Source organism: Sciurus carolinensis, chromosome 4, assembly GCF_902686445.1.
Source record: "Sciurus carolinensis chromosome 4, mSciCar1.2, whole genome shotgun sequence".
NCBI lineage: Eukaryota > Metazoa > Chordata > Mammalia > Rodentia > Sciuridae > Sciurus > Sciurus carolinensis.
Window position 1 is genome coordinate 173,744,513 of NC_062216.1, and position 26,335 is coordinate 173,770,847.

The following is a 26,335-nucleotide window of genomic DNA, read 5'->3' on the forward strand; positions in this document are numbered from 1 at the left end:
CAGGCGGTGACGTGGCCTCACCCTGGCCGGGGTCTCAAACGTGCATGTTGAGTACACGTACACTGGCAGGTGTCCTCGTGAGCAGAGCTGTTCGTATTGAGCGTAACGATGGAAGAAGCAACAGTGTTAAAGGCAGCAGGAAAGAAAGGAGTTGTCCTTAGAGGTGCTGTGTGCTTGGTTATTTAAAAGCAGAACCCCTGCGCTTCAGGAGCGCAGCTCGGCTGCCCATGTGCTGTAGGAACCTGCCCATGAGCGCTCGGGGTTCCCAGTGATGCCGCGGGCCTCCTGTGGCCCGGTTCCGCGTGAGCGCTGGAGTGGGTTTGCACTAATGGACATTTGATCTTCTCCCCTCTTCTCCTTAAGAGCTGAGGAGCAGCCGCAGGCTCAGCCGCAGCCCAAAGGACAGAGCCAGGCCAACCACGGAGCAGGTAGGCCCAGCGAGTGTTCCCCAGACATCCAGCAGTCTCCCACCAGCTCTGGACTAGTGCTTCTCACGGGGACCTGGCCAGTCGTCACAGCAGACTGCAGGTGTGAGGCCAGCCTGAGACGTGGTTTCTCATAGAAATGCCGTGTGCTGTCTGAGCTGGCCCTGCCTAAAGGCCGCGAGTCACAATGCTCTGCATTGACCTGGTGGCTTCCCTGAGGCTGGTCCTTGCAACGAGGGTATGAGTGGGCAGCAGGGCCTGTGGCGGATGGGCCCCAGCCCCGGGTCAAGGACAGCCCTTTCTCCTCCCCCTGCCTTCCTGCCCTGAGCACATGTTCTGTCTCTTATTCCACCCCTGGCTTTCTAAAGTTGTCCTTTGGGGGCAGGATGGGGAGCTGTGCTCTGTTTGCCTGCCCTGGGCCCTGGCCAGTGTGCCCTATGGGCAGAGCCCTCCCTGCCTGCACCGTGAGCCCAGTATGGGGCTAGATCTCGGGTCAGGAGGAGACCAGGGCCTCTGTGCTTACTGCTGGAGGGGAAGCTGTCCACCCCCTTTCCAGGGTTGCCAGGGCCAGACCCACCACGGGCAGCCCAGGCTGGGCTTGGCTGCTGTACCCTGGGTGGTGGCCTCCTGTGGCTCTTGACTCTGTGGCCAGTGGTCCAGGCGGGAAGTCCTTGGCCTGTGCATCTTGGTGAGCAAACCAGAGGCAGTACAAGAGACCCCAAGCCCCTGACGCTGGGTGGTAGTGAGGATCAGAGAGGGTGGGGGGAAAGACCCCAGTGCCCTGGTCCTGCCCAGGGCCAGGGAGCCCTGTCCTTCTGTCCAGCAGAGGTCTTTCTGGACTGCTGCAGGGTCAAGGGGTGGTGGGCTCTTTGTGGGACAGGTGGTCGGGGAGGAAGTGCTGGCCCTCCACAGTGGCCGTGCCACCCTCCAGGAGGTGGGGACAGTCACTCTGTTGCTGCACCCCGGCAAGTGGAAGGGGAGCTCCAGGAGCTGAGCAGCAGCCAGGCATTGGCGTCAGTGTGACACCTGAGGCAGGGAGCCACTGGACTGGCGTCCTCGGGAGCCAGCCCTGAGGGGCCTGGCCAGAAAAGCCGCTGGTCCTGGGCCCCAGGCCTGCCGTGTACACCTGGGCCTCACAGTCTACAGTCTGTTTGGTTTTACCTTTTGTAATGCCTTCTATGATTTTAAGTGGTGGAAATAAATCAAAGGAAGGTTGCTTCTTGAGCAGCAGAACCCCTGGGAATCTGGAATCTCTGTGTCCACAAACAGCTCTCCAGCCTCAGGCCCCCCTGCCCTCCACCCCGAGCTGTTCTCCTGCCTTTTCCTGAAGAGCCCTGCTCTGCTCTAGTGGGACAGGGAAGCTCCCAGGATGCTGCCCCCACCTCGTCCTCCCTGGGGACTGGGCTTCCTCCCCTGCGTAGGTGTCCCTGGGGGCACTAACCCCAGCCTGTCGGCCTACGGCCCTGTGGCTTCTGCCCTGAGTCAGGCACCTGGGGTGTGCTGACCATCAGTCACCTGCCCTGAGCCCACAGCACACCTGGTTGTCTTTGATCTTAATGGACACATCCTATTCCTACATGTTCATGGCACAGTGGTGTCCAGTGACCACCTGCTCATCATTCCCACTCCCTTAAATCATGGCAGGACAGCACCCCCTGCAGGCGACCCCCGTAAGGGGGTCTGGTCTGCCTCACTGTGCGCTCCCAGCGGGATTCTGCCTGCTGTGCTGCCATGCGGGAGCTTTCTAAGGACTTAGCTTTTGATGGACAGTGTAAGCCATCCGCACTGAATCCCTGAACGCAGCCTGGGGCAGTGAGCCCACCCAGTCACCTCCCAAACGGGAGGCAGAGAGGAAGGGTGTGGGTCCTGGTATGAGCAGCAGACCCCCACCGTGGCCTTTGCCATGAGCTGCCACCCCACGCTTGCTGGTTTGCACCGTGTCTTCAGAGTGCCGCGCCCATTAGAGACCCCCGTCATCATCCATCTGCTCTGTTGGGAAGCCCCCACGGTCTAGGTACTTCCTGGACCCCTGCTGTGCAGTCCCCTCCCTGCCCCAGATCTGGGGATGGACCCCAAAATAGGCTGCCCAGACCCGTGGTGCCCCTCACCACCTCTGCCCCTTCCCGCAGACCGGCGCAGCCAGGGACTGTCCTCCCGCCTGCAGAAGTGGTTCTACGAGAGGTTTGGGGAGTATGTGGAGGACTTCCGCTTTCAGCCAGAGGAGAGCACCGTGGAGACGGAGGAGCCCCTCAGTGCCCGGAGGTAGCGCCTTGCGCCTGCGGGGCTGCACCGAGGTCCATGATGACATGGTGACGGGTCCTTGTTCTGGGGGATGTGTTCAGCTGGGGCCTTTGAATCAGCTCAAGAGCTGAACCCTGTCACATCCATACGGTTCCTCTTGGGTTTGTGAAGCTGTGTGTGGGGACGCTGTGTGCAGGGTCATGTGCCCCTGCCAGTGTGGCTGGACCCTCTGTAAGCCTGGTTGCCGCACCTCAGCCATCCTTGCTAGGAGAAAGAGACCCCTGCTCTCCAGGGGCGTGGCATGGGGCGGAGCTGGGAGATGCTCTCCAGGGGCGTGGCATGGGGCGGAGCTGGGAGATGCTCTCCAGGGGCGTGGCATGGGGCGGAACTGGGACATGCTCTCCAGGGGCGTGGCATGGGGCGGAGCTGGGACATGCTCTCCAGGGGCGTGGCATGGGGCGGAGCTGGGACTTGCTCTCCAGGGGCCTGGCGCAGACACTGGGTCTGTCTGCGTTGAGTTCCCGCCTTCAGCACCCAGGGAGCAGCTCTAGGTGCGGTGCTGCTGCCACCGCTCTGCATGAGCAGCCCTGGTGCCCCTCAGCTGGGCACTCGCACGTCCCCAACCCGAGTGCCAGCAGGGAGTGACCGGGGCGGGGCGAACCAGCTGAGAAGCTGACCCTGTCCTCTCTCTCCCCTTCTCACAGGTTGACTGAGAACATGAGGCGGCTGAGTGAGTGTGGGTGACTTTTGGGGGGCCTGGGCATCTCTCCAGAAAGATGTTCTTTGGGAGGGAGACCCCCTCCCACCCTCCTGGGGAAGAGGCTCTCGGTGGAGGTGTTTGGAGGGTGATAGAGGGCAGAGCCTGCTGGGGCCACCTGGTAGCATTTCTCCAGCGCTTCCCAGGCCCTAGGAGGGCAAGGGTGTTCTCCCAGCTCTGTCCCTTCCCCTTCTCCTGCCCAACAACCAGCTTGGGTGTGGGGGCAGATGGCATTTCCCCAGTGACCCCTGAGCCCGGTAGCCCGGGAGACCACTGGCCAGCATCAGGCCTGCCAGGTGCCTGTGGCAGTTTGGGCCTGGGGTTGGGTGTGGCTTGGGCTGGGAAATGGGCTGACTGCGTGCATGCTGAGAGCAGCCTGTGCTGGCTGCCTGTTGGTCCCCAGAGCGCGGTGCCAAGCCTGTCACTAGCTTTGTGAAGAACCTCTCTGCCTTGTCCGACTGGTACTCCGTCTACACCTCCGCCATCGCCTTCACTGTGAGTGGCTCCTTGCAGGGTGGGTGGGAGCGTGTCCCAGGCCCTCCCCAGCAGCTCTTCCTGGGGCCCGGGGGTGCTCGGCCTTAGTCTCTCTTCTGTAAAGTGGGCACACAGTGGACCTGGGTCAGTTGGAAGGGGAGGGCTTTAGTGGACGCACCTCATGTGGCGTTCTCAGGAGAGGCCTCTCGGTGTGCTCGCCCTTTGGTTCACCAGAGCGATCGGGGAGGGCTGTGGCCACAGAGCGTCAGCCTGCTGGGGCTCTGAAGCCTGTCCTCCCCCGAGCACCTGGTGCTGGGGACCAGGGAGGCTGCTGACAAGCACATGGTAACCTGGGGAACAGGGGTATCTGAGCCACCTGTCGTGGGAGGGCTTTGGAGAAAATGGACCCAGAGCCCTGCCTGGAATTACCCTGCAGCGGCTGCCCTGGCACCCACGGGAAGACCCTCCCTCCGGTCCCGGGCACTTGGTTCTCCACAGGAGCTCATGACTGTAGTGGGGACCAGTGTGCTGACTGCCCCTCACCTGCCAAGGCCTCCAGGTCAGAGCGGGGGACCATAGCCTCAGGGCACCTTCCAGAGTACTGGAAGGTAGCACTGTCCTGTCAAGTGGTCACCCAGATGGCCTCAGACTGGAAAGGTTCCCAGGTCCACTGTGGTCCTGGGGCAGGACCTCTGAGCAGGTCCCTGAGAGGCCTAGTGCCCCCCCACACCAGCCCCAGGGACTCACTGTCTGCCTGAGAGACTAGCACTTTGCACACTCAAGATGAAGCTTGCAGGGGAGGACACCCCTCCCTGGGGCCCTGGGACCCTTGCCCTGCTACCCTCCCACCTGCCACCTCACAACACACACTCTGCAAGGCCTCCCTCCTGGGGTCCAGATGTCCTTGTCCTACGTCCTGTTGCTGAGAGATGCTCCCTTGATCCAGGCCCACCTTCCAGACTCACTTGGTGCCCACAGGCCTGTGGGGACCGGGGGCTCCTATGCCTCCTCACCAGCCAGGCTGCGTCGGGTGTGGGAGCAACCCCTGGGCCGGCTGGGCCTCCTGCACGGGGCTCTTGTCCTCTTGTGATCCTGCCCAGTTCAGCAGCTGCTTGCTCAGACCTGCCACCTCCCGAGCACCCCAACCCACCACCTGCCTGCATGGCTTCCCTTAACCAGGAAGCCACCTTTCCCCTGCAGCCCTCTTCCCCAAGAGTTTGGAATCCGCTCGGCCCGCCTGATTGGTCAGGGGAGGAGGCCTGTGCTGACCCGCCTCCTCTCACCTGCAGGTGTACATGAATGCCGTGTGGCACGGCTGGGCCATCCCCATGTTCCTGTTCCTGGCAATCTTGAGGTTGTCCCTCAACTACCTCATCGCCAGGTAGGTGCACTGAGTGGTTGCGTGGTCCCATCGCATGTGCCAGGTGCCTACCTCACAGCTGTGACCTGACGTGAGTCACGCTGGCATTCAGGATGGTCCTCTGAGAGGCTGCTGGCCCCCAGCAGGATGGCCACCTTCCTGGGCTTGCTGGAGCTGGCACACTCCCCAGCTCTTCCCTAGACAGACGCCGCAGGGTCCCTTGCCTCCCATCAGGCTGCATGCGCATCTGGAAGGAGCTTCTCCCCAACCCGGGGTGGGTTGGTGAAGTCGTGGGGCCTGCACCCCACAAGGCTGCTGATGTTGTCTGTGGTGACGGGAGTGCTAAGCGGGGCCTGGGGCTCATAGTGAGCGTGCGTAGTGTGCACACGGAGGGGCCTGGGGCTCATAGTGAGCGTGCGTAGTGTGCACACGGAGGGGCCTGGGGCTCATAGTGAGCGTGCGTAGTGTGCACACGGAGGGGCCTGGGGCTCATAGTGAGCGTGCGTAGTGTGCACACAGAGGGGCCTGGGGCTCATAGTGAGCATGCGTAGTGTGCACACAGAGGGGCCTGGGGCTCATAGTGAGCGTGCGTACTGTGCACACAGAGGGGCCTGGAGCTCATAGTGAGCGTGCGTAGTGTGCACACAGAGGGGCCTGGGGCTCATAGTGAGCGTGCGTAGTGTTCACACAGAGGGGCCTGGAGCTCATAGTGAGCATGCGTAGTGTGCACACGGAGGGGCCTGGGGTTCATAGTGAGCGTGAGTAGTGTGCACACGGAGGGTCCTGGGGCTCATAGTGAGCATGAGTAGTGTGCACACAGAGGGGCCTGGGGCTCATAGTGAGCATGAGTAGTGTGCACACGGAGGGGCCTTGGGCTCATAGTGAGCATGAGTAGTGTGCACACAGAGGGGCCTGGGGTTCATAGTGAGCATGTGTGGCGTGCACACAGAGGGGCCTGGGGCTCATAGTGAGCGTGCATAGTGTGCACACAGAGGGTACTGGGGCTCATAGTGAGCGTGTGTAGCGTGCACACGGAGGGGCCTGGGGCTCATAGTGAGCGTGCATAGTGTGCACACAGAGGGGACTGGGGTTCATGGTGAGCGTGCGTAGTGTGTACACAGAGGGGCCTGGGATTCATGGTGAGCATGTGTGACGTGCACACAGAGGGGCCTTGGGCTCATAGTGAGCATGAGTAGTGTGCACACAGAGGGGCCTGGAGTTCATAGTGAGCATGCGTGGCATGCACACAGAGGGGCCCGGGGTTCATAGTGAGCCGTGCATGGCATGCACACATGGGTTCTTAGTGATGGTGCATGGTGTGCACACAGGGGCCTGGGATTCATAGTGAGCATGTGTGATGTGCACACAGGGGTTCTTAGTGTGCGTGGTGTGCACACAGAGGGGCCTGGGATTCATAGTGAGCATGCGTGGTGTGCACACAGAGGGGCCTGGGATTCATAGTGAGCATGTGTGGCGTGTACACAAGGACCTGGGGTTCTTAGTGAGCATGCGTGGTGTGCACACAGGGGTTCTTAGTGAGCGTGTGTAGCGTGTACACGGCACTCTCGTGGCAGGCCCCTGACTCCAGCTGCCAGCCTCCCCGAGTGTGAGACCGGGCCTCATTCACGCCTGTGTCCTCTCTTGAGGACCCCTCTCTGGGGAGGCTGTTGGAGGGGCTTTGAGGAGGCTGGCACCCTGAGGCCCACCCTTGTCCCTTCGCTCTACGTCATGGGACAGGCCTACCCTGTGACTGCCCAAGGAGTGAACCTGGGCCCCGGCCAGCTGGGCAGAGGGCCCTTCAGAAGCGGGTTGGACACAGCAGTCTGTCTGTCCTCTCTGTGCCGACTTCTGTTAGCTCTCTCTTTTCTGGAGAAAAGAAAACCTTGACATCCTCTTCACGGAGCCCCTCGCCCTCAGTTGAGGCCCCTGGCTCCAGCAGATGCCGCAGCTGCTTCAGCCAATCACCTGTCGCCCTCTCTACCCGCTGCTGGCTGCTGTTAAATTCACCCCCCAGACAGCCAGTCGGGGTGGCCAGCATTGAGGGCAGAGGACCACTTACCCCAGCTGGGAGCTCAGTGCTGACAGTCCAAGGTTGTCCCCTGACTCTGCCACTTGCTGGTGACACCATTTTAAAGATTGTGGTGGCTTCTCTTTGCCAGGGGCTGGAGGATACAATGGAGCATTGTGCCAGAAGTGTCTGAAGCCGTGGTGAGTCCTGGTGGGCAAAGGGTCCCTCCACCTCTCTGCACGGGTCAGCCTCAAACCCTGCGGGCACTGTGGGGAGGCCACAGATGAGTCCGGCTGTGGTGGGGGAGGTGAGGGGAGAAAGCCAGTGCCCAGCAGGAGCCTGGGAAGCCACCCACTCTGACCCCATCTGGGCCTGACTGGGAATGATGGGGGGGGGGGCGTGAGGGGGCTGTGCAGCCCCCGGACCCTGCGGGTGGGGAGGCGGACAGGGGGTGAGATAAGTAGACCCGGCCCCGCCTAGGACCGTGGAACCCACCCCCGGGCCACTGCCTGGTACGCCGAGAGTCCCTGGCAGCCACGCCCACCCACGCACACACTTGGCGATGCGCTTGGGCCACAGTGCAGCAGCTGCAAGGGCCGCGGGCCTGGTAGCAGAAGGTGTTCTCAGGGTTTGCTCCAGAAGGGGGCACTGTGGGCATCTCCCTGGGCCTGCCCAGTATGTGAGCACCTCCTGTGTGCATGGAACACAGGGTCACGGAGGTGTCCACGGGGCGGTGTGCCTGTACCTACCTGGCCCCGGGGCCCCGCGGGCCTTGGGAGGGTCTCACTGGATCAACGGGAGACATGTGAACTCCGAGCAGTGGGACAGGGCCAGGCCCCATTTGCCTGGGTCCCGGTGTCCTGCCTGTTATAGCGCCTAGGGCCAGGTGGTCACTGGAGGCACTGTTGAGGTGGTGAGCTGCGAGAGGAGGCCACTGGGCCCTGCACCGTGGGCTGCTCTGCCCGCCCCCTCCCACACCTGGGTGAGGCAGCCTGTGTGCCGGGGCTTCCTCCAGCAGCCAGAGGGCGTCCTCCTCCTGCTGGGGCCTTGCTGGGGCCCCAGGGGATGCTCCATCCCCTTCGACTTTGTGGGGACAGCAGAGTGACCTGCAGGTGCTGGGGCGGGAGCCTCGTGCTATCTCGTCAGAGGCGTGTTTCTGGACTGTTCTCTTCCCCTTTGCCTGAAGGAACCTCCGAAGGAAGACCTGACCGTGTCCGAGAAGTTCCAGCTGGTGCTGGACGTTGCTCAGAAGGCCCAGGTGAGCGCCAGGCTTGGCGGGTATGGGTAGCACCCGACCCAGGCCTGGCTTGTCTGCTGCCCGCTGACCTGCAGCCGACCCGTCCCATCCCCTGTGGTCTTCCTGGTCTCTGCCAGGGTCTGGCATCACGTGTGGGGCCCTCGTGGTGGCTGGGTTGTGCTCCCAGGAGGCAGACTCGCTGCCCTCGGGTCCTTGTGGGGAGTGCACACTCATCCTTGATCAGACCAGATTCCCAGGCCTGGCGTGGCTGGGCAGCCCAGGGGGCTGTGCTCAGGGGCCCTGCGTCTTGGGGCCCTCCGGGGTTCTCAGTGTGACTGATGGACACAGGGTCTGTCGTCATCACCGTTTCTTCTTCACACAGAATCTCTTTGGCAAGATGGCTGACATCCTGGAAAAGATCAAAAAGTAGGTTGCCATCCCTCAGGGACAGTGACAGTGGCACCTGCCGCCCCGCCTGACCCCTGTCTCCCTTCCAGCTTGTTCATGTGGGTCCAGCCCGAGATCACGCAGAAGCTCTACATTGCGCTGTGGGCCGCCTTCCTGGCCTCCTGCTTCTTCCCCTACCGCCTGGTGGGGCTGGCCGTGGGTAAGGGCAGAGCCGCCTCGGCCTGAGAGGCGGGGCTGGTGGGAGTGTCACATCACGGGGGACTTCCCGTCCGAGTGTCTGCTGGTGTCTCTGCGCCTCCGAGAGCAAGGCTGGCCTTGAAGTCATGTTGCATTCCTTCTGCTTCTTGTCACAAATGTCTATGTTGGGGACACAAGGCCACCTGAAATCCCGAGGCAGGCAGGCGGCCTCAGTCAAGCTCTGCTCCTCAGGGGCCCAGCTTCTTGCCATGTGGAGGGCTTCTGTGCTGGCCGCCTGGGCGCCACTGGGGAGCCCCGGAGCCCGTTGGAGGTGCAGTAAGCCGGGCAGCAGCCGAGGAGGTGGGCGACGTGGCATGCAGCCATGGGCCGCGTCTACCTGGAATGTGGTATTCTGAGTCGGGCGGGATCCGTGGTGTGGGCAGCGGGCGTAGCTGTGGCAGCAGCCTCTGCAGAGCACCCCAGCCCCCTTTCTTTCTGCCTTTCCCTCATTATCAATAATCGATCTCTGATGTGACCAGGTCCCCGCACACAGAAGGACCCACGGGCCTGGGCAGGCGAGTCTCAGCCTGCACTGGGTGGTTGCTTGAGTCATGAGAGCAGTGAGGGTCGGGGGAAGAGGGTGGAGCTGGGAGGTTGGGCCTGGTCCCCCTCACGCTGTCCAAAGCTGGGTGGCCACTTAGGAAAGCAACCAGGTAACCGTGCTGTGCTCACACACAGCTGGCATTCCTCCTTTGTGCTTTGCCGTCTGGGGTGGTCACCAGGAGGGATGCCTGTCATGGAAGTGTGGGTCCGCTTCTCCTGCCAGCAGCCACCGGGCAGCTCACTGGGAGCTCTGTAGGACCTAATCTGCCTCTGTGGCTCCCAGATGCTGGGCGCGTTCCTCTGGAGAGCTGCACCTGAGCATGTCCATTCTGCCCAGAGGGTCTGGCTGATCCCCATGCTGTCAATTTGCTCATTTTTCATAGCATCTGTCATGACCTACCATGGTTTGGACGAGTGGCTCCCCAGACCACTGCCTGGGCAAGAGTGGGTGTGGCCTATGGTGGAGGGTGTGGTCTGCAGTGGGAGGGGTGTGACCTGTGGAGAAGGGTGTGGCCTGTAGTAGAGTGGGGTCTTATTTCTCAGGGTGGGTACCCTGTGGCAGAGGATGTGGACTGTGGCAGGAGGTGTGGCCTATGGTGGGAGAGTGGGCCCTATGGTGGGATGATGTGGCCTGTAGTAGAATGGGGTCTGTGATGGGGTGTGGCCTGTGGTGGAGACTGGACTGTGGTGGGAGGGTGAGGCCTATGATGGGAGGGTGTGGCCTATGGTGGGGGTATGGCCTATGAGAGGGTGTGGCCTATGGTGGGAGGGTGTGGCCTATGGTGGGGGTATGGCCTATGATGGGAGGGTGTGGCCTATGGTGGGGGTATGGCCTATGGTGGGAGGGTGTGGCCTATGGTGGGGGTATGGCCTATGAGAGGGTGTGGCCTATGGTGGGAGGGTGTGGCCTGTGATGGGGAGAGCTGGCCTGGGCAGGCGTGGCCCCAGTCCTGGCAGTGGGCCATGGGTCCTGGCTCGTACCACTGGGAAGGCAGAGCTAGGGGTTAGCAAGCAGAGGGTGAGGTTTGGGAGGGAGACAGGGAGCTGAGGACTTTCTCCTTCCTGCTGGGTAGGTGAAGGTGCCCACATCCAGTGCCACAGAGCAAGTGAGGGAGGGGGCGGAGTAGCCCTTTGATTCTGGCGTGGGAAGGTGGGCAGAATATGGTCATCTGGCCACAGGTCAGAGTGCGCGGGACACAGCCCCAATGGGGTTTTAGACCACAGGACGGATGCATCTCCAGGAGAGTGAGGCTGGGGGCAGTGAGGGCTGGAGTCAGAGTTCTGGGTGGACTCAGTCCTGGGAGCTGCTTGGTCTGGCCTGGCCTGGGCTGGGCTGGGCTACACTATGCTGGACTTGGAACAGGCCAGGTCTGGGAGGGGTGGGAATGGGCAGGAGTGGCCTGCAGGGAAGCAGGCCAGTGTGGGAAGCCACCCTGAGGCCGTTGGGAAGCTGGGGAGGGGACGTAGGCAGAGGGTACTTGGGGTGAGTGTGGGACATTCATAGCCCCCAGAGTCACACTCAAGCAGGTGACGGCTGAGCTTGGGGGAGTCTGACTGGGAGGGTGTCCGTGTGTTCCTGGGTAGGAGGGTTCCTGGAACCCCAGCCTAGGACCTCCACAGAGCAGGACGGAAGAGGGATGGCCCTGCTCAGATGGGAAGGTGGAAGGGCCACCCCCAGCCTACGATCATGGTTCTGAGGCTGCTGGGGACCCGGCACCTGGACCACTCAGCTCACTTCCTCCTGGGGAGATTACCCTCCCCTCCCCCGGGCAGACCCTGAGTCCTGGTCCCCTGGGCCCCGGGTCCTCGCAGCACAGGCCTGTCCACTGTGAGGAGCGGAGGCTGCAGGAACAGGCTGGGGTGATGGCCATGCGGCCTGGGGCCTCACAGTCCATGGCCACCAGCCCCCTCCCGCCGCGGGTTTGGAGCGGGACCCTGCCTGGCCACACAGCGCCCTCCTCTGAGCTGCAGGTGGCTCCGGCCAGGCAGATGCCTGCACTGTCGTCCTGCTGGGCAGTGTCAGGGCTCTGGGTGACGCGGACCTCTCCCCCTCTCAGGGCTGTATGCTGGCATCAAGTTCTTCCTCATCGATTTCGTCTTCAAGCGCTGCCCCCGACTGCGAGCCAAGTACGACACGCCCTACATTGTCTGGCGGAGCCTCCCCACGGACCCCCAGCTCAAGGAGCGGGCCAGTGCCACTGTGTCGCGGAGGGTGAGTCCACCCTGTGGGGGACAGCACCAGTGGGCCCAGGCTGCTTTCCAGACAGGCCTCAGCTCGTTTGGCGGCTGATCTTCGCCAGATCTTTTGGGCCCACAAGACAGCAACTGAAAGCATCCCGAGGTTTTCCTCTGCCACTCAGCCCTCCTGTTCCTGTGGCCTGTCCGTCCCTGTCTTCTCCTTTGGGGCCAGCAGCCCAATGGTCCTTGAGGATCTTCTCTCAGAGATGTTCTAGGAGCTGGGTCTCCTGAGCCAGGCCTGGGGCGTTGGCCATGCCTGCTGAGCCTGGGGCCTGGGACGAGGGGACCTTGGGGTTCAGCACCGTCCCTGACTGAGACGGCGTGCAGTCAAGCAGCACCCGAGCAGAGCCCATCTTGTGCTGGCAGGCTAGTGCCGGCCCCTATCGCAGGCCCCGTGGTTCTTGGGCACGGGGTCCTGAGCTGGGACCACGTGGAGGATGAGTGAACCTAGGGGGGTCTCAGAAGGGTGGGGAGGGTCCAGGCCGGCAGGACTCCCAGCGAGGTCTCAGAGGGCTTGCTGAGAAGGCACAGTGGAGCATGGTCTCTGAGGACAGAGTAGTCCAGTGACCCACTGACACCTCTGTCTGTGGCAGCGAGGCTTTTGGCTGGGTGTGGATTGTGCTCCCAGGTTCCAGAATAGCAAAGCTCGCTGGAACCCTGAGCTCAGCCCCAGGTGGCCCAGCCCAGCACAGAGCGACCTGCCGCTGACCCAGCCAGCCTGATGGCTCTGTCCTGCAGGTGGAGGTTGCTCCAGGAGCACAGAGGCAGGAAACCTGGGCCCTGGGGACAAGATGAGGACCCACCTTGTTTCTGGGATGGCAGAGTGGGGGCCTCCCTGGGGCTCAAGACAGCTCAGTGCTGACCACACAGGAGAAATCCGAGGGATCATGGGTCGGGGTATCCAGGATAGAAACCAGACCCAGGTGTCCTGCGGCCCTTGGTCTGTGTTCAGCTGTGCTCCACATGTTAATGACCTTGTGTCACCAGCACTGTGTCCTTTTGTGATGGTCACATGTGCCTGCGGTCTCCTTTCTGGCCAACTGTCAGGGCATGACAAAGCGTCCCTGCAGAAGTCCCCTGACCTGCTGTGATCCGATGCAGTGTCTAATTTTCTTAAGTTGCCGTTGGTGGCCAGTCCTGGTTTCTGAAATGTGGGCTTCGACTGCCTCTGTGCAGACATGACAGGCAGCCGTGTCCTTGGACTCTGTGTCCAGGCTTGGCCCCAGCACCGTGGGCTGGGGAAGGTTGCAGGCTGTCAGCAGGAGAGGAGAAGGTCTCCCACCCAGCTGAGGAGTGGCATCTGTGCAGCACTGGACAGGCGCACAGGGGCCCGTGGGGGTGTGTGCCCACCTTCGGAGCGGAGCTTGCAGGAGGGGTAGGGCCTGTTAGCTGGTCGGTCTGCATCTGGGTGCAGGCAAGGAAAGCCCGTGTATTGTGAGTCACCCGCAGGGCCAGCTGCCTCTGCCCAGAGCCTGACAGGCCCCCGTGTGCTGTTGGCAGCTACAAACAGCCTCGTCGCGGAGCTACGTCTCCAGCACACCCACTGGCCTGAGCAAGGACGAAGACGCTGGTCGCTTCCACAGCACCAAGAAGGGGAACTTCCATGAAATCTTCAACCTGACTGAAAACGAGCGTCCACTGGCGGGTATGTGCACGGGAAGTCCCTGACCCAGCCCGGCACAGATGCCACTGGGAGACGGGGTGGAGGCTCAACTAAAGCCAGCGAACTGGCCTCCCGCCCAAGGCAGGCTGATGGCACCTGTGGGAGGGTGGCAGGGTGGAGCCGGGTCTCGTGGCATGTCCCAGGCAGCGGGCATGGTGCACCCTGGAGAGGCAGCCTCTGCTACCCACACGCTAGTGGTGGAAAGCCAAGGCGGCCTGCTCCCTCACAGCAGGCATTCCGGGGGGCTCGGCTGTGCCCACTGGCCGCCGGAGCCCATGTGAACGTGGGGGTGCACAGGGGACAAGCCGTAAAGCTGAACGGCACAGCCCAGCCTCAGAGCGCCGAGTGTCCTGTCTCTCCGGCGCTCCTCGTTCTGCGTTGGACGCTGGTCTGCAGCAGCAAGTGCTGAGCATGGCTTCTTCGCTGTGCCGTCAGCCTGGGTGCTTGTGCCATAAACCTGTGTTCGTGTGCAGAAGGAAGCGGGTGCTTGCCAGACGCACAGACGCCACCTCCTTCCTGGCCGTCCACCCTCCTCTCACTGTGGACTTTCTCTGGTGCTGGGGATGGAACCCAGGCCTCGTACTGGGCACGGAGCCATGCCCGGCTCACGCCGAAGGGACTTGCCTCTTGGAGGAATCACTGCCGATGGGTGGCAGCGTCCCATCGGAGGACTGTCTTTGCAGCAGGAGGAAATTTCAGGTGGTTTTCTCCCCATTAGTGTGTGAGAACGGCTGGCGCTGCTGCCTGATCAACAGAGACCGGAAGATGCCCACGGACTACATCAGGAACGGGGTTCTCTACGTGACCGAAAAGTGAGTGAGGCCACGCGCTGCCCTCGACTGCCCAGCGGGACCTGGCGTGCGACCCTGCTGGCAGAGGCAGACGAGGGTCCCGGGGCAGGCCCAGCAGGTGGACCCAGCCCCACTGCACTGCTCGGCCTGGCCCCAGCTCCCAGGGACAGGACTGCCGCCTCTGCGAGCTCGCCAGAGGCAGCCCTGTCTTCTCAGCCCTGGTGCGCACCTCCTTGGGACGCTCTCGCCAGGGCGAGGCCGCTCAGGGTGGCGAGGGGCAGTCTCCCGGGAAGGGACTGTGTGGTGCCCTGCTGAGCCGAGGCCCCCAGTCTTGCCACTGTCTGGACACAGCAGTCGCAGGTAGCTTTGCCTCTTCTCTGCCAGGCAAGACTGTGCCCGCTCATCCTGGCTGTCTCAACCCCAGGCGTGGGAGGCGGGAGTGCAGGGATTCAGTGTCACCTTGTCCCCACGCCTGCAGCAGCAGCCAAGGCTCGGCTCCCTCTAGCCCCTGATGACGGGTCTGGGAATCCCATAGGAAGGGTTTAGCGCGGAACCCGGGCTATTTGCTGGAGCAGGGGGCGGGGGGCACTGCCGTCCCACTGGGGCTGTGGACACTGCAGCCAGGGGAGCACAGCCCCAGGGGGAGACCCACACATCACGAGCCCTCGGGTGCTGGTGTAGACGGTGCCTCTCGGTCTCCCCCATGTAGTTACCTGTGCTTCGAAAGCTCCAAATCCGGGTCTTCAAAGAGGAACAAAGTCATCAGGCTGGTGGACATCACAGACATCCAGAAGGTGGGACACCCTGCCCGCTCCTTTCAGTTAGGGCCAGAGAACTGGGGGTCTTACTGTATACACGTGCAGCACTGGAGTTTGCCACCAGAGACTTCCTGGGCCCAGATAGGCCAGCCTGCTGTGGGGTGGACCCACGCAGTCTGCTGGGCCGGGTCCCTTCCTTCCCACCGTTGGCCAGGCCTTGGGACAGCCGTGCTGTTGTGGCCACGCCCTCTCTAGGTGTACTGTTGGGTAGCAGAGGCACAGTCAGGGCTGGGGCCCTCCCAGCCTGGCCTCTGGGTTGTCAGTGCTGACAGATGCCCTTCTGGTGTCAGGCCCTGGGAGTCAGGTCTGGGGCCTGTTCCCCTACGCAGTGTCCTCTGGGAAGCTGGTCTGGCTTCTCAGTCACAGAGTGAGCAGGCACTCACAGGTCCCTGTCCTCTTGTGGCTGGGACGGCCATGCCTGTGGAGGGCCAGCTGCAGCCCCACCCCCGGAGAGGCTCCTAATGATGCCCATGCTGTGTCCTTTCAGTACAAGGTCCTGTCCGTCCTCCCGGGCTCGGGCATGGGGATTGCTGTGTCAACGCCATCAACTCAGAAAGTAAGTGCCAGGCAGCTGCGGGGTTGGGTGTGGCAGGGGCTTGGCGCCAAGCACCCTGGGAACGCTCAGAGCTGTGGACCAGCTGTGGCTTCAGCGAGGGCGGAGGGCCCTCCTCTCGACAGCAGGAAATGGTGTGGAGCTTGGGCCCAGCAATCTCAGCCCTTGGTGGGGTCAGAGTCACGGGCTGGTGTCGAGGCCACAGAGAGGCACTCAGGGAGGGTGGGGCTGAGCCTGCAGCAGGTACCCTGCCTCTCCCTCGCTTTTTCTGAAGGCGGGGGCCTTTGGGCAGGAGGACGGCTGGCCCTTCTGCTCCTGGACCCCGTGTGGCCCTGGCCCCAGCCTGGCAGCGCTCAGCCGCGGCGCCTTGCTCACGGGTGCCTCCTCCACCAGCCGCTGGTGTTCGGGGCCATGGTGCATAGGGACGAGGCCTTCGAGACCATCTTCAGCCAGTACGTGAAGATCACCTCGGCAGCAGCCTCGGGCGGCGACAGCTAGTGCCGACCCAGCGTCACGGGGACCTGCACGGGCAGACGGACGTCTGCACGCTCTTCCTCGGCCTGTGGTTGCTGTGGCCTTGACCATGCTCCATAGACCCCTTGGCTGAGGGGCTGCAGCTCACGAGGACAGCACTGGATGCACCTCAGTGGACACCTGTGGACACAGGTGGCAGAGGATCCTCAAGGCCTGTTGAAGACGGGAAGGACCCTCGCCGCCCCATCACCAGGCACAGCTCCTCCTCCATCCCAGCCTGGGCAGAGACCTGGCCCCAGCCCCCCGGCGGCTCTCGAGGCCCCGAGTCCCAGTCTCCAGAAGCCAGAGGCCTCCCCCAAAGCCATAGCTGAGCACATCCGTGGGCCCTCTTGCTGGGGTTAGAGTGTCACCAGGGCGCGGAGCTCCTCCCCACCCCCAGTGTGCTAGTCCTCCAAGTGCAGGGCTGGGGCGGGGCCTCCCTCCCCAGCCGCCACTGCACCTGCCACCTTGGCCCCGTGGCGGGTGACGGCCAGGGTGTGGGCGTGAACGAAGGCACACCTTTCCACACTGCTCCCTGGGGAGCCCAGGAGGACACTGCTGAGCTCCGAGTCTCGGCTGGTCTGGTGAAGGTCAGCCACAGCCTGGCGAGGCTCGGCCTCCCTCCACAGCCACGGGGTCGGGAGGGGTCAGGGCAGCCTGAGTTTCCTGGCCCACGTGCTGTCAGGAGGCCCCGTGGGCGGAGGCCTGCCCAGGGGTCTGACAGTGTTTCCCTTCTATGTGCCCAAGTGCTCCTCTGGGCACAGGCCACTCCCAGTGCCCACCCGCCCCAGAGCAGCAAGTTCTGGTGTGGATGAGAGACGTGTTGCCTGGGGCTCCGCGGCTCACGGGCGGGCGCACGTCACCTGGGACGTCTGCCTTTGGTTGAAGTGAGAAGCCGTGTGGAGTCCGGGGGCAGGCCGGGGCCTCGGAAGGAAGTGGCCGTCCCGTCTGCACGCTTTCCGGGAGGCACTGCACCTCCCTCGGTTTGTCCTGAGTCCTTCGGGTGTCAGTCACTGCGATTGTTGTTTTTTGAAGAAACAGAAGATTATATTTTTTACAGAGAGCAAGCTGTTTTTCTTATTTTTGTATCGTTTTTCAGATGTCATTTTTACCTTTGCTCTGATCCTCATTTGCTGGTTTGGGTGTGAGACCTGGTGGCGTGGACTCTGGACGCCCCTCTCAGGGGCTGCCGGGTCACACCCTGGTGCGTGGGCCGAGCACACCGACCAGCCAGGTCAAGCACACATCCCACCCAGAGGGTGGGGGCTGCCACCCGGGCACCACGGGTGCCAGCTGCTGGATGGCCCGGCTCCTCAGCCTCCGTCGATGAAGGCAGACCCCACCCTGGGCTGGGGCATTAGCCCCCTCAGGGGCAACGCTCGCCAGTGCATGAGGTGAAGTGGGGGCAGCAGGACCCCAAGGTGCCTGAGGGGAGGCAGGGTGGGCCCCACCTGTCCCCAGGGATGGCTGTGGGGCAGCTCCTCTGGGTGGTGGTTAGACCTCTCCTGGGCCTCGGCAGTGCCCCAGGCGAGGTCCTGGGGTCCAGGGTCAGTGAGTCCTCCTGTGGGTACGCTGGGTGCTCTCCCAAGCACAGTGGGGAGGGTCCCTGAGTGGAGGGGGCCTCTTGGAGCGAGTGGGTTAGTTCGAGTCCCTTTCACAGAGGAAGGGAGATGCAGACTGACCTGCCCTGCCGTGTGGCCGGGCTCCCTGGAGGGAGGGCCTGAGGCCTGTCGGGGAGACGAGGGTCCACAGTCCAGGGCTGGCCAGTAGTGGGTGTTCTGGAGCCTGCGGGGCCGGCCAAGGGGCCTGCGGGGCTCTGAGCTCCCTGTCGGGGACCAGCAGGGTTTCGCTGAAGTGCATAAATCTGGGCAGATATTTAATTTCTGTGACTAATCACTGAACTAGAATGAATGTTGAATTTTGTATGTCCGGAGCTTGAGTCTATTTTGGATCTGTAAATAATCACTACTGGTGTAACTTTGGTTCTACAAAAGGATTGTACTGTATGAAGAACTGATGAAAAAAATCCCACCACATTTTTAAGAAAAAAAAAAAAACATTTAAAGAAAAAGTCTTGTATAAATTATAATTTTTATTTAAATAAATTAAAATGCTTTGTGCTAAGGTCTGGGTCGTCGGCTCTCTTGGCAGGGCCTGCGGCTGTGTGGCCCTCCATCACTCCCGGGGCCCTGCAGCCACCTCTGCCACAGGGTTTGGGCTGCCTGGTGAAGGAAGGCTTCAGGGAGGGATGGGTGGGTAGCAGTTGTGCTGGGCTGTGGGCATCAGGAGGCAGGCCTGGGCCTCAGAAGATGGAGGCCAGAAAGCAGGGGACACCTGCTTGGGGAGGGATGGTGACTGAGACCGGGAAGTGCCTTGGGATTGGGGTGCAGGCCCTGACCCCACCCAGCTTCCTAGGGGTCCTGGGCAGAAGGGTCCCAGGTGACATGACTTGGTTGAGACACGAATGTTGACAGAGGGACCCAGGATCCCACGTGGCTTCTAAAACCACTGAGGTCCAGCGGAGACCTGTGTGGGACACTGACGGTGCCTGGCCTCCCCGCCCCAGCCCACACAAGTGCGAGGAGCAGCGGCCCAGCTCCCCAGGAGGGGGCAGCAGCCAGGTGGAAACCTGGGGAGTGTGCAGGGGGTCAGATGCCCGTGCCCCGCTCCCCCCCGTCCACTCAGCCACTGCAGGCACCATCCTGGGTCCTGGGTGCCGGAGACAGCGGAAGGGACAGCGCTCCCTGGGAACCTGCAGGCACCCACAGCCCGGCCTGAGCACGCTCTTCCATGGCCACCCGAGCCCCAGCTGCACCGCTGACCCAAGGCCAGTCCAGCTTGATCTTCCTCAGACGACACAGCCCCTCACCCAGCTGCGGAAGGCAGGTGGAGCAAGGAGGGCCCAGGGTGGGGCTGTGGCATCACTGCACCCCACCCGAAGGAGCAGGGGTCTCCAGAGGCTCCCGAGTGGCCTGTGCAGTCCGACCAGCACCATCATGCTGGTTGGAGGTCAGCTGCCCCAGCAGGGGCAGCGAGTGTCAGCCCAGCCCCGCATTCTCCAGGCAAACGGATGCCCACACTGAGCACTCTGCCTTGGAGAAGCAGGAAGTGGCGCCTGGAGTCCCATGCGCAGGGAGGCCGCCTCGGGGATAGCCCAGGGCTGAGAGGCCCTTTGGTCTCGGGCACAGGCACAGCTACGCGTCTTCCTTCATTTGTTCCTCTTCTTTGCACCTGTGTATTTTCATGAAAATACTCTGCTTTGAAAAGAAATTTGTAAAAGAAAATGCCAGATTCTGCCCAAAGTAACTTTATTTTTGTCTTCTCAAACGTATCAGATCAAATATGCCATTTCCTAATCTTGAAACCAGCAAGATCAGGCAGAACATCAAGCCCTCTCCTCCCGGCGTTCCCGGGCAGTGCTCTGCCTAGGCACCCGCCAGCCAGAGGAAGCCGACAGACCAGCTCCGCCAGAGCCCACGTGTCCACAAGCGACCATCACTTGGGATACTTTCCTCTGAACCTCCTGAGCGCAGGGCTCAGGTTGCTACGAGGCCTCCCGGAGCCGGCCCATCGTGGGAAGGGCAGAGGCCCCCGCAGCTGTCCCAGGCTGCAGGATCAGCCTCCTCAGGACCCTCCACCTGGGCTGCCCAGAGGGAAATGGGAGTCAGGTGCCGTCCCAGGTGGGACCTTCCGGGAGCACCCTGGTCCGAGGGTGCCCCCAGCCCGCCCAGCTGCTGGGCACAGCGGTCACCGCCCTCTCAAACAGCTGCCACTCTGACCCTTTGGTTTCTTCCCAACCAGGAGCAAACATGGACAGGAACAGCACGGTCTGCTCACTGTCACGCAGCCTTCGTTTGCGGAACCATTCAGCCACAGCTGCCTTTGCCAGCACAGCCCATTCACGAAAAGCTGTGCACAGAAAAATCTGCCCCTTGCCTGGGTGGCACTGAATGGCAAACAGGAGGTTTTGTGTATGCCTCCATATAAATCAATGCAAAAATCCCAAAATAGATGCTCTGCCACACGCTGCCGAGACCTGGGGACCTGGGGACCTGGGGAGGAGCGACACAGCCGCAGCAGAGCCCTGGTCTCGTAGCAGTGACAGCGGTCAGGCACCACGTCCTGCCGTCCACCCGTCAGACACACGTGGGTCTGAGAACAGCAAGGCCGGGCACAGTTGGGAGCCCAGTGCAGGGAGGCCTGCGGGGAGGCCCCTGGTCCCTGGCTCCAGGGCCTCAGCAGGAAGCATGGCTGGCTGCTGGAGGAGACGGCGGACACCCAGAGGGCGTGAGGGGAGACACAGCGGACCAGCCCAGGCCTTCGGGCCTGCACCAGGCGAGCCTCCCCGCTGAGCGCTGTTTTGCCTTTCTAAGAGGAACAGCCCTGCCAGTGCCTCACCAGCGTGTCCACAGCCACCACGGAGCGCAGGCACCCAAGCACAGCTGCAGGCCGAGGGCAGGGGGCTTGCAAGCTGCGACGTCGCCCTCAGGGGCTCCTGGCACCACACGGATGGCAAGCGTCACACAGCAGCGCGCCGACCGTAAGGGAGGGTGGATGTAAAATGAAGGCAAAGAGAAACAGCTACTTTCCAGAGCCTGCTCACAAACAATTCCAGAAGAAATCTTGCAAAGCTGATCGGGGTGACCCAGCAGCTGCCCTGCGTCCAGCAGGTGGGCCTGATTCCTGGAAAGTTCTAGTACGTCCCTAAAATTATTGCGTTGGAGCCACTAGGGGCCGACCTTAGGTCTGTGCGTTGTTGCCCCCTGAGCCGGGCCCCACGTCAGCAGTGCCACTCGCTGAGACTCGGTTGTGCGCAGTGCCACTCGGCTCCCAGGGGACTTAAACGCCAAGTATGCGCAAAATTGTTGACAAAAGGTATTTTTTCTAAAATCAAGATTCAACTATCAAAAATAAATTTCTAAATGTAAATGTAAATATCAACATAATTGGTCTGTGGTAATTTTCTTAAATAATCTTCATACTTCCCGAGCACGAGGTGGACGTGGGTGCTCCTCAGCCGCAGGGCTCCTGCTGAGGCGTCTCTTCGATTCCTCTTGCAAAGAGTTGAATCAGCTGGCAGTGGACCCTGCAGAGACAAAGGGCCACACTGTAACGCTTTGTGTCCCTGCCTGGACAGGGCAGGGGGCGTCACCAGGAGCACCATGTCGTTGTGGACTACCAAGTCCAGCCCTGCACACAGGCCACAGGTGCAGTGGCCCCTTGAACTCTAGAGTCTTGCCCTGTAGACATGTTGATGGCCACATGGAAGGGCCAGGGCACCGGCAGACCCAGTTCTAATTCCAACACCCACTCAGTGGGTGTAGACACCTCGGGTGACAATCCCCAGTGCCTCCACTCTGCGTGCCGCGGCTTCCTCTTCCCACATAGCCTGTCCCCAGCAAGAGCCCGGGAGTGGAGCAGACCAGGGTCCTGGAGGTGCCCTGCCAGCAGCTTGTAGGTCCTGGGTCCCAGCTGACAGGGCCACCTTCCACGCAGGACAGCCCTGTTGGCTCCATTCACTGCGGTTACTGAAACCGCAGATGTACTTTAGCAACTAAGACCCCAAGATTAAGTGGCACGTGTCAGGTCGCAGCTCAGTTGGGCTGCATGTCAAGAACACCTTCCTAATTTTGAAAGCATTCCTTTTTATCTTTCTTTATGTATTTGTGTGTGGTGCTGAGGATCGGACCCAGTGCCTCGCAAGGCTAGGTAAGTGCTACCGCTGGGTCACCCGAGTTCTTTAACGAATGCTTAAGTCAGTGTTCACAAGGACCCTTCTCCTGAACTTGCAGCAGAAGCCAGTCCCGCCTGCATGGCTGGCTGTTGTGGTGGGTCTCCTGGGACCTTGGCCGGCCCTCGTGCTCAGGCAGGAGCTGGCTAACCACCAACTGCCACATGTGCCAGAAGGAACTGGAGCCTGGGCCCAGGGCTTGGGACATCTGGAGACATCCTGGCCACTCCCTCGTTTAGACGAGTGGTGAAAACCCTTGATCCTGGAGGGGAAGGTCCCAGAGCTGGTGCCGAGGGTCCCCGGGAGCCCTGCGGCTGCTGGCCTCCACAGCCGGAGCTACCCCTGCTCCCGCCTCTGCCTGCCAGCCTCGGGCTCCTCCCAGCCCCCTCTGCCTCCTGCAGGTGCAGCCACCCCTCCTGCACTCGGCGTGGCCCTGTAAGGACATGTCTCCCGTGGGTTCAGGGACCCAGGACTTAAGCAGCACCTGTGAAGGCAGTCTCATTTGTTTGTTTTTAAATTATTTGGCAAAAAAGAAAGACTACCAGGCAGAAGCCAGTGCCAGCCGGTGTAAGGTGTCGCAGGGAAAAGGAACAGAGAGGGCTTCGCGGCCCTGGAGGCGGCCCTGCAGAAGGCCGGCCCCACCGCCTCCTGTGCTCAGCATCTGACCGCACAGAGAAAGGGCTGGAACCAACCCGGAGCTCCTGGCGGCACCCACGGCCTCGGGTGTGCCCCAGGGGCTGTCCTGACTGCGGGCAGCTGGCCTCCACTCACCTGACCTCAATGGCAGAGTTGTGCAGAATCTCCCCGTCACAGTTCCAGGAGCTGCGGGAGGCCGAGCAGCAGCAGGCGGGGCTGTCGCTGCAGATCTGCCCAAACGGCTGCTTCCCCCCGTCCTTGAGGTCGCTGTCCTCGTCATCCTGGTGCTTGGACGTGAACTGGAATTTCTTGACGCGGTAGACTTCAACAAAACTGAAGTCGAACTACCGAGAGAGGGCGGGAGGGAGGTGACGCGTGGCGGGCGAGCCTCCTGCTCTGCACCCTTGGCCAGCAGGCTCCAGTCCCCGCGAGGTCCTGGTCAGGGCTCGGCCGGCAGTCGCTCTGAGCCACCCCTTTCAGCGAGTCCTACGACTGAGACAGCGACCCGGAGCTGCCCTCCCCGGGCACTGGTCAAGCAACCCCAAACCGCAGCCCTTCTCAGAGCCCTGGTAGTTAACGAGCAGTGCTTTGTAGACTCTTCCATCCTCTTTTTAATAAGCTCTACTTAAAAAAGTCGTGTAAAAACTACCACTGGACTACACCTTAAATACAATTTAAGCAAAAAAACAAAAGTTTACTAAAATTAAAAGCTGTGACAGAAAACTCCAGGTCTGCCCCTGACTAGACCCAGGCCTTCCCTCTGCAGATTGCAAGGGTGCTGGTGCCGGGCGGCCGGGCAGGGTCGAGCAGAGTCCACTCCGGAGCCTGGACCTGGAGGGCCTCCAGGGTGGCCCAGGAAGAGCCTGAGCGGGGCAGGCTGGGACGCGTCAGCTCCTCGCCTCTGTGCTCCGAGAATCACGTTCCAGATGACCTTCACGAGGAGGAACTGACGAGCTTCGAGTCAGTGACAAACAAACCAAAACACCTGCCCTTCCTTCCTGGAGTTGCGTGATGGACTCCCGCGACGGGGAGACCAGGACTGCCCTCGGGGACGCGCCTCGCCCTGGCTGCCACGTGCCCGCCCGTCCACTGACCTGATCGTACTGGTTGGTGTGCCTGAGCAGGAATCTCAGGAAGTTGAACCTGGAGCACTTCCGGATGAGGATGAGGTCAAAAGTCCCATCTCCCAGGTGGGCGGCTGGGGACAGGCCTCTGGGGCTCCTGGGACAAGCACAGCACATGTTCGTGGCATTGATGGCCAGAAACTTGCCGCAGATGACCTGCCATGCCTCCACCTTCTCTGAAGCAGAAAGAACAGGGCAGATGTCACAGTGCAGCGTGGCTCAGAGTGGTCGCCGCAGCCTCAGCCTTCATCCTGGCTGACCTCCAGCACATTCCCCTCCCGGCCACCACCAGAGCCAGGAACATCCAACTTGCCGCAGATGACCTGCCATGCCTCCACCTTCTCTGAAGCAGAAAGAACAGGGCAGATGTCACAGTGCAGCGTGGCTCAGAGTGGTCGCCGCAGCCTCAGCCTTCATCCTGGCTGACCTCCAGCACATTCCCCTCCCGGCCACCACCAGAGCCAGGAACATCCACACGGACTGCCCACCTGCCTCAGGAAGCTGCACTGAGTGCTGGGCCCAAGCGTCACCAGCGACTTGTGACAGTGATCTAGAGCATGGATCAGCAAACCACCGCCTGGACCAAGTCCAGCCCACCATGTGCTTTTGGCCTTTGAACTAGGAGTGGTTTCCATGCATTTGAATGGTTGGAGAAAGGCAAAGAATAATAACATGGGTTCTGCTGGAAGAGCTGGGCAGCACTGGCGAGTCCTTGGTGCTGGCGGGGCCCAGGACGTGTGCAGCATGGCCTCCCAAGATGGAGCAGGGGACCGAGCACGCTAGGCAAGCGCTCTACCACCAAGCCACACGCCCAGCCTAAAACGTGTTGAGTACAGGACGACAGATCCAATGCTCAGCCACAGGTAACTGAGTGACGAGGCCACTCGTCCACAAGATGGACCCTGCCCTGCTCTGCCTGGGCCTCCATGCTGACGACTGGCTGGGCAAGCACAGGGGCTCCTGCTGGGCCCAGGCTGCAGTGCTGGCAAGGTGCCTGCCTCCCTCAGCTCAAGGTCTCCACCAAACAGCCCACCAATCATTTTGTAGAAACAGTCTGATCAGCAGGTGCAAAAGGCTTGACAGAAGTTGCAGACTAAACAGGCCACCATGGAGGAGTCTGGGAGCTAAGAAATGGTGAGCAGGCAGGAGATACGGAAGGAAGACACACGCACGGACAGCAGAGTGCATAGTTGTGTTTCCTCCTTGTCTCAGCAGGAAGCCACAAGCACTTTAAAGAAGCAGGTGATCAAAAGGGAAGTGACCACCCAAGATGCATGGGCAGCCCAGAAATGAAAACGGCAAGGCCAGAAGCCAAAGTGGAAGAGAACGTCAGGAGTGTCGGAAGAAACAGCCGCTGCGGGGATGCCGTTGCTGCCACGCCAGTGACTGGGTGTGCAGTCAGAGAAACTTCTGGAAGGCAGTCTTACTGCCGTCCGTGAGGAAAGATGAAGAGAGTGGAGATGAGCCTGAGGCAGTGACGTGGCCCAGACTGGTTCCAGTGGGCTCCTGGGGACATCTCATGATACCGAAAGCATAGGAGATAAAACATAGGCAGTGAAGCCAAACCTGGAAAGGACGGGGCAGCTTCCCACAGTGGAGAGAAGTGGAGCCGAGGGCGTGGCTGCGGGCAGGGTGCACGCTCGGGACGCGAGGGCCCCTGGTGCAACCCAGCAGCAAAGGAAAACACCCTGGCTCTCTATCTGCTTTGTCCAACACGAACGAGAAGGCAGGCAGTGTTTTTGAACAAAGGCGATAATAATAATAATAATAGTAATAATCATATAATAATAATGATATGTTGTGACATGAAACCTCGGCGTCCGAGCACAAGCAAGCTTAGCATCTGCGTGGTCTGAGGCAGCTGTGACACCGGCCCCGGGCACTCCCCGCCCCGCCCAGCAGTGCCTCTGCTGGGCCTGACCTTTGGAGCCATCAGGGCCTCAGTGTCTGTCGGCGGACGACGAGCTCCTGCCCCCCAGGCCTGCTGCTGCTAAAGCCAGAGAGGGATGGACCACATGCGTCCGGGAGTGAGGAAAGGGAGAGCTGGCGGGGGAAGCGGCAGGACTGGGGCAGTGAGTGGGACTGACCGGAGTCTGGCGCGCCGTGCTGAGCTTGCTCCTGCTCCAGCTGCTGCCGGCTCTGCCTGCACACCAGGCACCTGAAAGACAGAGCATGGTCACCAGTCTCAGCGGGCAGCTGTGGCAACGAAGCGGGGTGCCCGGCACACGTGAACGTGTCTAAATTCTCTTACGAGATTAACAGTACAGCTTCCAAGGCTTGACTCAAACACTTCCTTAGCATTCTAACTTGAACTCTCACAATCAGATCTCCTAGAGTCACACCTCTCAGTGCTGACCAGTGGCCCTCGAGCACAGGCCGCCTGCAGCCGCCTGAGACAAGCCTTCAAGCCCGGCTCCAGCTGGAGGGCGGGCTGGCCGGGAGCGCCTCTGCTCTCACGTGAGCCTGCAAGGGGCGTTCGTGCCAGCCACGCGACAAACAGACCTCGCAGAGCCCTCAGCCGGGACGCGGTCACCGCTGAGGTGTGCTCTTGGTCTGGTGCTGCCGGGGCCACATGCCC

General features: G+C 61.6%; 2 protein-coding genes across 4 annotated transcripts in view; one reads left to right on the forward strand and one right to left on the reverse strand.

Annotated features, from left to right (window-relative positions):
• Positions 1 to 18,377, forward strand: part of Gramd4 (GRAM domain containing 4) — an 85,713-nt gene extending 67,336 nt beyond the window's left edge. For all 3 annotated transcript variants that reach the window (XM_047550914.1, XM_047550913.1, XM_047550915.1), the window contains exons 5-19: positions 364 to 428; positions 2,555 to 2,687; positions 3,371 to 3,396; positions 3,827 to 3,918; positions 5,187 to 5,278; positions 7,417 to 7,465; positions 8,452 to 8,523; positions 8,885 to 8,928; positions 9,000 to 9,109; positions 11,748 to 11,902; positions 13,429 to 13,573; positions 14,310 to 14,403; positions 15,092 to 15,176; positions 15,688 to 15,756; positions 16,147 to 18,377. In XM_047550914.1, the coding sequence (XP_047406870.1) occupies positions 364 to 428; positions 2,555 to 2,687; positions 3,371 to 3,396; positions 3,827 to 3,918; positions 5,187 to 5,278; positions 7,417 to 7,465; positions 8,452 to 8,523; positions 8,885 to 8,928; positions 9,000 to 9,109; positions 11,748 to 11,902; positions 13,429 to 13,573; positions 14,310 to 14,403; positions 15,092 to 15,176; positions 15,688 to 15,756; positions 16,147 to 16,251 (1,336 nt within the window). In that variant the 3' untranslated portion in view covers positions 16,252 to 18,377. The remainder of the gene's footprint in view (positions 1 to 363; positions 429 to 2,554; positions 2,688 to 3,370; positions 3,397 to 3,826; positions 3,919 to 5,186; positions 5,279 to 7,416; positions 7,466 to 8,451; positions 8,524 to 8,884; positions 8,929 to 8,999; positions 9,110 to 11,747; positions 11,903 to 13,428; positions 13,574 to 14,309; positions 14,404 to 15,091; positions 15,177 to 15,687; positions 15,757 to 16,146) is intronic.
• Positions 18,378 to 18,494: 117 nt separating this feature from the next.
• The window catches only part of Cerk (ceramide kinase), a gene marked incomplete at its 5' end in the record, with an annotated part of 46,777 nt that continues 38,936 nt past the window's right edge, over positions 18,495 to 26,335 (reverse strand). The window contains 4 exons of the mRNA XM_047549827.1: positions 18,495 to 21,352; positions 22,769 to 22,977; positions 23,728 to 23,933; positions 25,845 to 25,915. Coding sequence (XP_047405783.1) covers positions 21,280 to 21,352; positions 22,769 to 22,977; positions 23,728 to 23,933; positions 25,845 to 25,915 — 559 coding nt within the window. The remainder of the gene's footprint in view (positions 21,353 to 22,768; positions 22,978 to 23,727; positions 23,934 to 25,844; positions 25,916 to 26,335) is intronic.